The sequence below is a fragment of the Limulus polyphemus genome, unplaced genomic scaffold (genome assembly GCF_000517525.1).
Source record: "Limulus polyphemus unplaced genomic scaffold, Limulus_polyphemus-2.1.2 Scaffold4413, whole genome shotgun sequence".
Taxonomy (NCBI): Eukaryota; Metazoa; Arthropoda; class Merostomata; order Xiphosura; family Limulidae; genus Limulus; species Limulus polyphemus.
Window position 1 is genome coordinate 11,915 of NW_013670023.1, and position 14,631 is coordinate 26,545.

A 14,631-nucleotide genomic window follows, 5' to 3' on the forward strand; every position below is an offset into this window, starting at 1 on the left:
TTCTGATCCCATGTTGTTACCTTCAATTTCTCCTGTGAACAGGAAAGGGATCCTGTTTCTTCATTGACAATCACCATGAAGTTAAATTTGGCTGTTATTTTCAGCTAAGCTTTTAACAGAATAGCTCAGCTACTGTGAAAAAAAAGTTTTCTGCAGGCAGTAAGATTGTTTCTAAGCATTGGTTTTCTTTACATCAAGATTGTCTTATGTTGTGGATTATCATTAGAAATGCTGTTCTGGAAGTTATGCAACTTCCCCATCACGTTGGAAAAGATTTGGTTAGCTTTCAAAGTTTTTTTGGTGGTCACAGTGAACTAAAACATCAAACATTTTTATAAAGCAACCTTTCCATCATATTGTCCTTTTGAAGTGGAATCAAGATTTCTTGATTCATTGTGAATATTTTGTATGATGTTACTTTATATTTTTTATACTGTTTGTAATGTGCACTTGAGGTGGAGGTTGCTTTTTATACATTTTAGCAACTTCCATTTTTTTTTGCTGATACTTAATGTGCCATTAAGAAGTTTTGGCTTTTTTTTCGTACCAGTAGATTCTTCTGTGAACAATATTTGAATTTGTCTGGTGCAGAAACAATAACCAAAACTTTTCTGACTGTACCCATATAAAGCATTCTGAATGCTTATTTTTAAATCTCAGTTCTTTGATTCAGTAAGAAGTACATACGTGTATAGTTCCAGCAAGGTAGAACTGTAGTTTCAAGTTCTGCTCTTGAGACTGACCTCCATTTTGTATGTAGTAATATGGTATTGTGCATTCTGTATTTATTAGATTTAATATAATAGTTCTGTTCTCCCATTATCAGGAGCATTTTTGTTTAAACCTTTTATATTTTGGTACAAAATGTGGTGATTTGGATAACCATGTGCTGAAGTTGTATATAAATTTTTCACAATATATCATTTATCTTGAGTACCCTTCAATATTGATAGAGATAATTTTCCTGTTTGCCCAAGACAGGTTTGTTGTTATTATCTTTGAAGTAAGAAAACCTGTCAATAATTTTTTTTTAGATATCAAATTTATACTGTTGAAAGCACTTGTATGGAAGTCACATATTTAAGGTTTAAACAATCACACTTATTAGTACACAATCACAATTTGGCTTTAAACTGTGTACTAAGCACCATTTGATACAGTGTGTGAAATATGACTTGCTGACACTAGAGTTGCCGTATAGGGATTCAGCTAAGGTGACCTGGGTGCTTCAGAAAATGTTTTCTTTTACATAGACATACTATTGGAGATCTGTTGTTTTTATACTAACCTTGATGCTTTGGCCATCTCTTAAAGAGACTTATCTACTCATCATGTCACTTCTCCCACTAGTTTCCAGTCAATCAGCCAAATTATTTCTCTCTCATCTTCTACATTCCAGAAATATCCAGGCAATCAGCTAATTTTTTCTGATGCCCTACCATTCCCAACAAAGTTTCTTTTGTCATACTGGAACCCTCTTTTAGAATGATACATTACAGGAATAACCAGTCAACCACAAATACCATCTTTCTTTCTAGGAAGCTGTACTGTGTGATTGTTCCAGAATGAGGTTAATGTACCTGAAATGCATGTGTTCTATATCTATTTTTGTAATCTTTCAAAATGAAATGAAGCATTATAAGCATCACTGGTTTGCAGTGTGTGTCCTTGGTTCTTACTACCAGAGTTTACTTAAGAGTGATGGATGAGGTGGGAATTTATCACTTGGGATTACTATCCATATATGGCTACTTCAAAATATTTTCAGAATATATGGTTCTTTTATCATATGGCACCATTTCACAGCACATATAGATCATATATAGACAGACAGAACTGGCATATTATGTTCTTCCAAGAGTTTCAAACATCCCGGTATATAAGCTATTATGTTCAGACAAGACTCTTTCCATGGTGCTCTTTCTGCACATTTTAGTGATCTAGTATTTATGTTAAAATTTGGAAACTACTGTTCTTGAATTACTTTTCCACATATCTGATTGTCAAACTCAGTTTATTGGTCTTCAGATCCAGATTACCAACAAAATTGATGAATGATCTTTCACTGGATCTATTTTTACATTACTCTTAATCACATCTGTGGGTATTTTAAATAACAGTGGGAAACTCTTGTGAAGTCCTTCCTGTTTTTTCACGAGACCTTTGATTAACTATAATTCATTATTCTAATCTAATTGTATGTGTGGAATTAATGTAATTTTTCTTGATATAATCTTCTTGTGTGGCATCTTTAATTTTATTTTGTTAGTATGTTTTTCTTAGAATACCAAGCTTCTCCCTCATCCCCCAAAATACATTTCCACCTACCTTGTGGTTTCAAGTTTGTCAGGATACAGCTAACTTTGAAATGTTGGTTGTTGCTTGGTTAAAATGTTAAACTTGTATTGAAATATTCTTTCTTTGTATGAGTTCAACTTATGTGACTGTTAATTTTGAGCATTTTTTCAGAAGGCTTATTTCATCTCTTTAGCACTCAACTTATTCCTAATGGAAATATTAAGGACATTATTCTAACAATATTTTCATTTTCTCTATCCAGATCATGCCTTCTTCCTCGAGGCTCTAAGTACTAGGAAACATGACTTGTGTGTATACATTGATTAATCTACCATATCTGTCTTCTTGTTAGTGTTATGAGCCTTATAAACTACTGTGCTGTGTATTGGTTTGTTTGTTTCTATGCATGAATAGTTCATCTTCTTAGTACATATTCATAATGTTAGAAACATTCATTGAAAAATATCTGATTTTCTGTCATGGGATGTACTTGGGGTATTATCAATTACGTACAGTGATTGAGTTGAAGAAAGAATGAGACTGACATTATATAAAGAAAGTGCAATATAATCCTTATTAGAATAAAAAATAATCAAAGGTGATGAGTGCACTATACAATTGGTGGTACCTTCTGGTCACAAAATGAGATTATCAAATTCACTGTCTTGTTCTCAAGGTATGCTGTGATAAACTGTTTTGTCTGAAAGAGTACAGTGATTATATACCTAATATATTAGCATTATCTGAAAAGTTTACAGGGAGGATATGTCCTGAAGGTATCACAAGACTCGTAAATGATTAAGATCAGTACTTACATATGTAGTGTATTTCAATTAAGTATACATCAGCAATTTCTTCCATGAAAAAATGCTTGTTATACCAAAGGGAGAATGACTAAGGACTGTTTGTAAGTTAAACTACACTAATTTAGTCAAATCTCTTCAAAACCTAAAAAATTTGAACATTTTTGGTGAACAAGACACATTAACTTGTCAACTAGAAAAGGAAAAGAAATGGTATATTCAACATTCCTATATACTGCAGACTTCCCTTTTAAAATTTTAAATGTACTAGAAGTTTTATACTTGAACATCTCACTGTCTCTTGCTTGGCAAGTAGAATTCCTTCATACACCTTTGCTAACACTTATAATGTTAGGAAAACAGAGTTTAAAAAAATCAGACAAAAATAAAAAACCTTATACTAGTGTTTTGAAAAGGTGTAGATCTTTCTTAATTAGGGACCCTGATGAAGAAAGGTCTATCTTTTAAAAGCTTAGATGTTAATTGTTCTTCAGGATTTTAACATTTTTTGTTTACATATATTCACCACCTACACAGATTACTGATGCACATGTGATGCTTTTAGGCAAGTGGTTCTCACCTGGTTTTTTTTCCTGATGGAAAGAAATCTATGTAGGCTCAGCTCTGATTTATATATTATTCTTTTATTTTGAACTGTACACACTTTCACTGGCCTTTACAATACATATTTACTATTATTAGATGTGTGAAAAGCCATAGCATTTATTGAATTGGTTGAATGTTTATGTTCATTGATGTTATTTCACAGATAGTTTCTATTCAGTGTCTCATCTGTTATGGGTTTTAGATGGATCACTTAGGATTACTCTTAAAAACTGTGTGTGCTTTACTGTGGAGACTTTTTATATGTTTTTTTTTCATTGTTTAGGTAGTGAATAGTTTCCAGGCAAAAGCTTGTGGTATAGTACATAGCTTGTTCTTTTATTAGTGTTCCTAAGGTATGTTTTGATATTGACACTTGTACTCAATTTTCTTTTCCATTCAGATAGATTGTTTTATTAAATGACCAAAGAAATTTCTTGCTTTAGGGTTATTCACAATACCCATTTCTAACACCTTGTGTGTCTTTTGGTTTATTGATTTTTCGATATTATTTTATTATTTTCCATTATGTATTTCAACCATTTTTGAAACTGTATCTAAATATTTCCCTTTTTTTTAATAAAATGTGATTTTGCAAAGTATTTAACTCAGACGAGCTTCTGTGTCAGCTACATCTACTGTGTTCTGTTACTTTTGTAGCATATGTGGTTATAGGGTGAACACTGAACAATGAAAATAAAGTTTTGAAGCAACACAAGTTTCGTACATATTGGTCTGAACAATAATCAGTTGTGGTGTAATAATTTTCTTTTTTAACATAATCTATTTTACTATATAAATTACTAAACTGAAAAAACACAAGACTAGATGTGTCATGCACATGTAGTAAAACCTAGTATAACAAGTTTAATAGCATCTGCTAAAGTTGTAAATAAAAAATTCTATTTTTTAATGTAAATCATGAATTTTAATTTTTAAGAAATACAGAGGTTTTCAGATAAAGTACCAATAAGCCATTTACCACTTGATAGGGTTGAATATTAAAGTAACAAAATCATATTATCAGTTAAAGCACATGTACACATAAAGGAAATAGCAGTTACTTCTTTTATTCTGTCAATAATTTGTATATTACTTGTCTATAAACCATTATATTTTATATTTCAGACAGCAAATGCCAGATGATATAAGGAGATAGACATGCCACCTAATGCACATTTTCTTCTCCAGTTGTTTGAGTTTTGTTTTTAGAAAAAACAGCTTATAAAAATCCTAATGGATTTATTCACATGCTACTAAATGACTAACTTACCCAGCTCTTAGAAACTGTGATGATTATTGAATTATCAGGTACAGTAAAGGTTGATGACGGCAACTTGTATACTGCTAAAATATCTATGCAACAGAGTGATGCAAGAGTGATTTCTTATAGGAACAAAAATAGTAGTACATGTATCATGGCAAAAACAGTTACAGTTCCTGATGAAGAGAAGAGTATGTCTGCTTTATCTAGCAAGCAACAGGTTATTTTTGTTCAAAGACCTCCTAATAGCATTGTAACATTATCTGATGATAGTTCTTCAGTGAATATCACAGAGAGCTTTGGAACTACTGATCAAAATGTTAATTCAACATCATTGAGTAATTCCAATGTTAAGATTGTCTTTACACAATCTCTCGGTTTAAGTATGCAGTCCATTAGTAATGTAAAACAGTTAAGTTCCAATAAGGAAAGTGTACAAGTGATTAGCAAAGATTTTCTAAGCAGCATTGGGTCAGCTCAGCAGACAGGTGCATTAGCAGAAAAGGAAATAAACCTAGGGATTCCAACAGAAATGTTGGTTCCATCAAGCCAACACCTGCCAATATCTTCTCAAACTGTGTTGTTGGGTGGAAGTCCTGCCAAAATGGTTCCTCTTACTAAGCAAAAATCCACTAGTTTTTCTACTCAGGTTCTTCAAACAGTTCAAAAAAGTCCAAATAAGCAGGTGAGAAACAGTTTACATTTATTAAGCTTGCAACTGTAAGGATCTAAAAGTACTTAAGTATTGTCTTTAGTGTCCATTTAACGTATATGTGTTCAGTGTTTGTCTGGCTTCAAATTGACGATACTTGGTTTCATTAACAAAACTTTTTTTTGTTATACTTTAGCTTTTGTCTTCACAGCTTTATCGTAATAAATTCTCAAGTGACAGTGGCTTCTACTTTGTTCTGTTTGAATGGTGATATTACTCACACAGACTGTATCTCTACTATAGCATTGAGGGGAGGATTGTTGACTGAGGAGGATGTCATGATTCTTGTGCAAAATTTTTGAGGTCCATTGTGCATACTAGGCATTTTGTTCTCATTCATTCTTCCAACACTCCTTTCCCCCTCATTTTGAGTTTGAAAAGGAGGAAGATGAATTTGATTGTCTATTCCCTTCTCTGCCAGTCAAAGAAAGTTTTTAGCCTTCAGAACTATCAGGACTTGATCTCTCAGGAATGTTCCTTCCTGTTTCACCTGTGCTTTATGGTTCTTCATGTTTGCTACATGACCCTAATCCTTATGATTATTTGGTCTTTCCCCCTGCATCTGACATTTGGGTTCATTCTGACTCCTTCCTTTAACAGCTTTTTAACTGTCACCATATGCCTCATCCTCTTCATCTTTCTGATTCTTATGTCCTGGCATAGTCATTTTTTTTTCCTTTCTTGATTCTCGATCTTTGGAATCTCTATTACCTGCTTGGAGAGCAAAACCCTTAACTTCTGTTTTGCTTGTCATTGCTCAATTTTTCACATCTTTGTCTTTTTCTCATCACCCTTCATTACTTCTCTTTCCAGGTGAGTTTTCAAGGGAATTTCAATCCATTCTTTTTACCATTATGGCCTGTACCACTTCTTCTGCTCTATCCCTGCTTACTTATTAGGTAGGGACACACTCCATACAAACATATGCCTACCCATTATCCTGTCTGAGTGATCTTTGTCAGGCTCTTTCTTGCCATGTTGTCTGGTGGTTTTCCTGATGCACTAGAGACCCGTGCACCAGTCCTCGTTCCTTTCTTTGGTTTCTCACCTCTTTCAACCTTGCCTTTCAACTCCTGTTCCTCAACCAGGTCAGTCTACCCTTCACCTTCCAGACCTTCCTTCTCTTCCTGTCTCTCCCACTGCCTGCCATAAAGTCTGTCTCACGTCTTGTCAGTGACTATCTTGTTGGTTTGGGACTTGTAGGTAGTCATCTGTCTCAGTTTGTAAAACATTGGTCACAGTTTTCTACCAAATATTGGTTCTTCAAGTCCTCACCCATGGTCTGTCTCTCTACTTCTCTACCCACTTTCTGCATCCTTTTCTCCTCCCTCTGATCCTGTCTATCTTCAGTCTCTTGAGGAGGTTGTGTCAGATCTTTTGGCCAAATGGCATCGAGAGTGCACATTGCTTTTCTCTGGGATTTTATTCTCATCTCTTTGTGGCCCAACGAAGATGGGAGACTGTCTAGTAATTGACCTCTCATCTCAGTTGTTTTCTGGTCATTCCACATTTCTGGTTGGAGAATTTCTTTTTCCTTTTTGTATTTTACTTGACACATTCCTCTCACCCTTCCATTTTCTTGTCTATCAATGTAAGTGGCATGTCCGTTGTTGTTGGTCCATTTGCTCCTTTTCCTTCTGTCTCTCCCACTGTTGACCACCTTTTTACATTTTGTACTTAGTTGTTTGACATTGTTTTGTCAGTTTTCACCATTGCTGGTTTTTGGGTAGCATTATCCACTACCTTTTGCCTTTCTTTGTACCACTGGGTGTTTTTATCCCTAGTATTCTCCAATCTTTTCTACTCTTTCTTCACCGACCTTCTCGCCTGACTTCCATGTCCAACTGGGAACTTATTGTAGTTTTGCATGCTCTCACATGTGACATGTTTGAGCCGTTGGCTTTTTACTTTTTATACAACGTTTCTTTCGAGACTTTTTTCCTCCTCCTTCCTGCTTATGGTCACCATTGTTCAGACATCTGTAACCAGTTCTTTTCATACCCTCTTCTTCCACACTTACATTTTCCCCTACCCAGACTGGTCTTTCCTTTCCATGACTTCTGCTGCTTGGGAAGGTAACCACACTTTCCCTCCTATATCTCATTCTTTTATCTCTAACTCTTACATTTTTTTGGACCCGGATAGGCTGTGCAATGATACCTATCATGCACTTCTCCCTTTCAGGGTCCCTGTCATTGTCAGTTTATACCCTAGAACCCCTGTTCTTCTTCCCTTTCTGGATGGCTTCATTTCAGTTCACTTCTACTGTAAGAAATTTAAGGGTAACTGCCTTCCCAAAACTGGCTGTAGATACTAAAAGGCAGTAGAAGTTGAGATGTTATTGGTGTAAGCACTCAGCTTCGTATTCTTTATTTGATTTTTTCCATGACAATCGACTAGATTGACATCAGCATTTGGATTTTGTCTGATAGATGGGATATGCACAATGCACTTGGGTGCTATTACCACAGATATTATCCATTAGGACAATAAGTTGACAACCTGGACGGATAACAGTAATGCGACATGTAATTCATTATTGTTTTATAGTGCTGATGTAATCACCTATTAACAATTAATGTAATCGATAGTTTGTGACCTATTTATATATATAATGTGTTCAATTTAAAGGTGTATTTCATTATTTTATTAAGAAATTTAATCTTTCAAAGGTACATAAAGTGTAGATGGTTATTTTGAGCCAACTTAGGTTAACAGATTTTAGCTATTTTTTGGTCACAAAAATACACTAGCCATTGCAAATGTGCTTCTGTCAACCTAGCATTTCCTAATTCTTATACTCCTCAGAATATTTAGTAACTTTTTTTTTGTAACTGTATTTGTGCCATTTCCAGAACATCATGTAAAAAGTCTTAAAAGATAAACTTGTACTGCTATGAATATATCTTATTTATTGTGGAATTATTCCCATTATTAGCAGTGAGTAGGTAAACATTGTCAAGCATTATTAAATATGTTAGCATTTTAAACAATATTTTTTCTTTTTAATTTATGTTTGTTTCTAACCTTGACAGTACTCCATCATCTGTGTTAAAATGTGGTTTATCTTGATGAGGGTGCATAGTAACACTATAATCTTACTTTTGAGATTTTGGTTAATAAGAGATTACAAACAAGTGATGCAAGACTGTGTGCTGTAACCGTGTTTGGTGATGCATATAATTTAAATTTGAAATGATTACTTTCTGTTTAAAAGTTGCACTTGTGTCCTATTTTTATTCTTAAGATCAAGATGCCTGGTTTTTGAGAGGAAAAGAACACAAAATGTATATGCTGTCAAAAGATGTAAACCCACTGTATAAATTCTCTGTTAATAGTTAATCTGTAGATTTATTATTAAGGTAATTATTAAACAGTTTTCTGTATTCTAGAAATCTTTATAAATTAATTTATTGTTGCATTATGTTTTATTTCGCAAATATTTTATAAATATTCACAATATTTTATTATAGGTGGTGTATATGCTGTCCCCTTCAAAGAATGCAGTGATTCCAATGTCTGTGCCAAGGCTTCCTCAGAAAATTGCTCCTGCTGATACTGCAGTGAATAATTCTAAAATAATTATTGCTCATGAATCTACAACCTCTAAGGCTGAATTATTTATATCCAAACAATCTTTGGTGCCAAACTCACCTCAAAAAATCATGCTTAAACCTGTAGTTTTTGTACGTGTAATTTTTTAAATTGTTATGTAAGGAATTGTATGTATTATATAAATTCTATAAAACATATTTCTCAATGAAGAAAGCTAAATATTTAAATACAATTTAAAGTCTCAAATGAAGATTTTTTTATTTATTAGTACGCATTATTAACTTTCAATAATGAAAATTGTTAATGTCTTCATATGGTGGGGTTTTCAAATTGTAAAGGATTGTATTTTCTTATATTTTTCAGACCACTTTAAAATCATCAGCACCGAGTACAATGCCACAGAGTCAGTTTAGACTTGTTGCACCAAGTTCATCTTCCCAAAGAAGTCTCATTACTAAACAGATCACACCAAGAGTGCCCACATCTGCTTCAGTTCTGCCTCTCCAGCTTCCCACAAACAGATATTCATGTGTGCAACTAGTTTCTGCCACAAATTCCCAGAACTTGACTGGTAATTTAAATTCTTAACTCACTCATTACTTCGCAGTGTAACAAGTGTGGTTAAGCACTGTTTTTACCCAGAACAGTTTTACAGAAATACTGTTTACTGCTAAATACATTTTGAAATAGTTTAAAACATAGTATAAATAAATTGATCTATGAAACTGAAGCAATATAATATACATATCTGATTTTTACCATCATTCAACTAATAGCATAATCAACAGTGCTCTTTTCCAACTGTCTCTGGTTTAAAAGAATATGTTGAATACCAACTTATTTTTACAAAATCATTGATGACCATTCATCTTGTATTAGTAGGTAGTGTAAACTGCGAAAGATAGTCAAGTGATTTTCATTGATGTCATGTATCTATAGCAGATCATCATGACATCACAAAAGTGTTTAGTTGTCTTCCATTGGGAAAGTTTCATGTGTGTCAGATTTTTAGTGTATGAAAAAACAGGAATAGATTAAAAAATTGTGTAACCATAGCTATTAGTAATTGGCAGAACTGGAGAAACAAAAAATGCAAAAGTTAATGATGTGGAAACTAATAAAAGGGGGTGCTAATAACATAACACAAAAAAGGGTACAGAAATAAAGATTACAAAGAGGTGAATGAGAATAATTAGGTAAATAAAAGATAAAAAAAATAATCAGTCTGATAGGAAATTAATTTAAATTATTAATAAGAAAAAATTGAAATTAGTAAAAGATAAATTAAATAAAACAGACATCTTTTATGTAAAAATAAGTTAAATGTGTGAAAACAAAATCTAATTTTATTTGACAGAGAACTAATTAAAGATCAAAGATCATTGATTCTAGACTAAAGATTAGTTCTACAGAGATAAATGGAATAGTATTCAAAGTGACAAAGGCCTCTGTTTCTTTTATCTGCTTTAGTTATATAATCAGTTTGGATACCTAACTGGTCAAATATTCATGCTGGTCAAAATTTTGAGCAGAGAAAAGGTCATTTTTAGTGTTGATAAAATATTTATGGTTGTTGAATAGTTTGTGTTTATCCAAGTTACTGATGGCTAATCTGTTTACACTGTGAAGTAAATAATGTTGTGCAAGTAATTTCCTTTGTAATTTTAAAGTGGGTTTTGATTGTATGTAACTGAAAAAAAAACTGGTATTTTTCATGAACCCGCTTTATTACAAAGGTGACAACCATTCTGTGATGAAGTGTAATTAACTTTAACATGAACTACAGTATCTTTGAGATATTTGTTCTTCTAGAAGAAAACAATAGGAACTTCATGAAACACTTATCTTAAGTTATTCTTGAGTTGGAATGCTGGGAATTATACTTAGAATACATGAGTGGTCTTGAGTTAAAAGTAATAGGTAACAACAAAGCAATTCCGTGACTAGAAGAAATGCTATACAATTGATGACAATTTACTTATTTGGATAGCCAGTACTGAATCATTTTGAATCTTATGACAAATTCTTCCTCAAAAATTTTCAAGTTTACCCTAGGTTATTACTCTATTGAATGAATTTCTTTAATGTTATTGTCTCTTTTTAAAGAAACAAAAAAACCTACACACTAACTTGTACAAAAAAACATCTGAGAGACCACAAAAGGCTACCATCTTTCTCTTACTAAGTAGAATATCAATTTCAGTAAAGTGCTTTATATTCAAGATTTGGGTTGCAGAAACTCCAGAGACTAAAACAAACCAAGGTACAAGGAGATTGTGAAGAGTTGAATTAATGGACAGATTGAATAAACTTAAGAACACTTGATATGACATTGCTCTAAAAACCAACAATACTAATGAATCAGACAGAATTCTTCTTGTTTCCGTCTGTTTATTTAAATAAAAAAACATCTTGTATTCTATAAAAATATTTCCATTTACTCAAGCACCTAAATTTTTAAAACATTTTTTGAAATTCACATTATTTCCTCCTTGAATAATTAAATATTTCAAACATATTTTAATTTATACTAAGTTAATTGAACTTCACAGATTTGCAAGTCCATGGAATCTACTGATACTTTTTTTTTGACAAGTGCATTCAAAACCACTAAAACACTTGAAGATTATTTATACACAACACTAGCAAACTTGTGCAATTTAAAAAAATTAATCAGTTGGACAAATATGAAAGTTTTTTTAGAGAACATTTTCAACAGTCATATCTCTTCTATAAACACATACACAAATTCCAAACATTTCAATCAGCATTACCATTGTATCAGTGACATCATTCCCTTAGGCTGGAGTAGAATATGCTTTCAGAAGCTTTGGTTTGTAGTATTTAAGAAATAACCTTTTAAGATGCCATTTGTAATTACAAGAAAAGATATTCCAGTTGAAATACAGCTTTAACTTCTGGTACCAATACAATTTCTAAGTGATATGGAAGTTAATGTTTTTGGTTTGAATTTTCAATTGATGATAAATTCACTTAGTTATTGTAAATTGAAAAACGTTATTTAAATAGCTATTTTCGTTCAGTTCTGCTCTCTATATGCAACAATTTTTCCACACACCACAAGCCTTGAAACTCCCACCCTTCTGGAATTGACTAATTCCAATGCGTCTTGCATGCAAATTATCATGTGACAACTCTCCACCAATAAGAGCACTACACACACTCTTGATGCATGTGACTCCCTCCATTTAATTCTACAGAACAATCACTTCTCATTTGGCAGTACTCGTGTTATAACGTTTAGTTTGGGCTCTATTCAAGTGTTTTATTTTAATTTTTTTCCATATTTGTGTATCAATTTCTCTGAACAAGTTTACTCTTTATTATACAGTAACGGTATTTTTAACTTGAGCTATTCCGAGGTCGAATTATTTTATATTTTTAACCAATTATGTTTCATTACAAAATTTTTTTATTTGTTTCTGCTAACATAGTTGTGTTAGGTTATTCATTTTGCATTATGAATTCTACGTTAACACTTTGGAGGTTATATGTTCTATTAGCACATTTACACAGGCTTCAGGTCGTAGTACTCTGCAAGAAAAGTTTTGGCTTTACTTCATGAGGAGATTGGTCATCCTGTGAACTGACTTTTGTTAGGCCTCACCTCGAGTTTGGGGTCCCACATGTTGAAATACAGTCCGCAGATTTTGGAAAGATAAGATGTTCTACTGTTATGGTTTTTGAATAATTTTTCAGTAGTTAACTTTTTATTTTAGTGCTTAGTAATACCTTTTGTTCTGTACTTTTCAATTTGGCTTCACAAGTTTTTGTTATTTCTGGTTTACCTGTAGTTCTTCTTTTGGGTTAATAAATAATTAGGTTAAATATCTTGTTCGATTCGGCTTACAAAGTGTCTGTTATTTTCAATTTATCCATGGTTCTATTTATGGGTTAATCAATAGTTAGGTTAAATATCTTTTCTTCAACATATAACATCACATACATATGTTTATTTCACTACATAATTTCTTAATATTTTCCACTATACCGACAATTTAATTTTCGTCTTTCTCTATAGTTTGTACTTCTTACCATTAATTTCATTTGTGATGGCATCTGGGGGCCAGGGTCCACCATACCTGCTCCTAGTGTTGCTCGCCTTCCTCCTGTAACAGTTGAACCCATTTTCAGATGACCTAGATTTTGTCAGTTTTCCTCCACCTTATCATGGATTGCCTTCCAGGCCTCAACTGCTGAGTTTGCAAGGCCTATCTCATTTATTTTTGTTTAAGACACATTTCACTAGTATATTCCTCTTCTCAGTGGGTACTTGCAAGCCTAGCCTATACAGGCTTTAATTCTTTTTGCTTTATCTTACCATCAGGTAGATTTTCTTCCTGATTTTATGTTATTCACATCTCTGTTAATCCTATCCATTTTATCCACTACCTAGTTTTTTAACTACGTTTTACCATATCAACACTCCTACAGTTAACATTTACCTTCCATCTCCTTTCTTCAGTGTTCCACTTATATTTAGGGATTTTCGTGGGATACCTCCTCTTTCCATCCATGTTTGGGTGTTTGTCATCTTCATTTTGTTCCCTGCACATGTGGATTCTTTGCTTTTAGGGTGTTTGTCTACTTTCCTCCGCTAATAGGGTCTTACGGTCAGTTCTTTTTCTCAACTGGTCTATGTGTTATGGGTCATGGTGAAGGTATTTGCAGATTACTACAGTTCTTCCCATTATGCTACCCCTCAATGGTTATTATTCTGAGGATGTTACTGGTCATTATATATTTGAGTGAGATAGTTTAAATTATGCAGACATCTTTTTGATGTCAGGTTGCTGGATCAATCATTCAATTTCTCACATTGTTATCATGTGCCCATTCATGGGTCAGGGGGTATGAGATTACTTCCAGTCTCATGAACTTGAGGTAAAGACTGTATGATCCTCTTTCCTACCCCTACCAGATGGCTGGATTTTGGATTGTAGCAGACTTGTCACTGGTATGGTCCTCTTTTCTACCCTAACTTGGATGTCAGTTCCTGGTAGTTTCAGATTGAAGTCGACTTACCGATGGTATGATCCTCTTTCCTATCTCTGCATGGATGTCAGATTTTAATGGCATGGGTTTTGGATGTAGTTGACTTGCCATGTATGGTCCATCACACTCTAGCCACTCTGCACCTAGTGGCACATCCTTTAATCTTACCCACTTTTATGTTTTCTGGGATTGAGTTTAATAAATAATGTATGATTTGGATGCTTCTTTCTTTCCCTTGATATGGGATTCTAGCAATTTATGTGAGAAGAGGTAATGTACCATATCGGAAGTTATAATTTTTCTGTACTGAAAATGTATTTCCGGCTAGGTACTTATCTCCTTTCACACTTCCCACCCTTGCCTCCCCACTGAAAATTGGT

The 14,631-nt window shown here is 33.3% G+C and overlaps 1 protein-coding gene across 9 annotated transcripts in view; it reads left to right on the forward strand.

The window, feature by feature from the left end:
- LOC106471105 (protein lin-54 homolog) overlaps nt 1–14,631 on the forward strand; it is a 55,279-nt gene that overhangs the window by 10,743 nt on the left and 29,905 nt on the right. For 8 of the 9 annotated variants that reach the window (XM_013931693.2, XM_022399724.1, XM_022399723.1 and 5 more), the window contains exons 2-4: nt 4,833–5,653; nt 9,154–9,366; nt 9,599–9,806. In XM_013931693.2, coding sequence (XP_013787147.2) covers nt 4,997–5,653; nt 9,154–9,366; nt 9,599–9,806 — 1,078 coding nt within the window. In that variant the 5' untranslated portion in view covers nt 4,833–4,996. The remainder of the gene's footprint in view (nt 1–4,832; nt 5,654–9,153; nt 9,367–9,598; nt 9,807–14,631) is intronic. The other variant, XM_022399725.1, reaches the window with a different exon arrangement.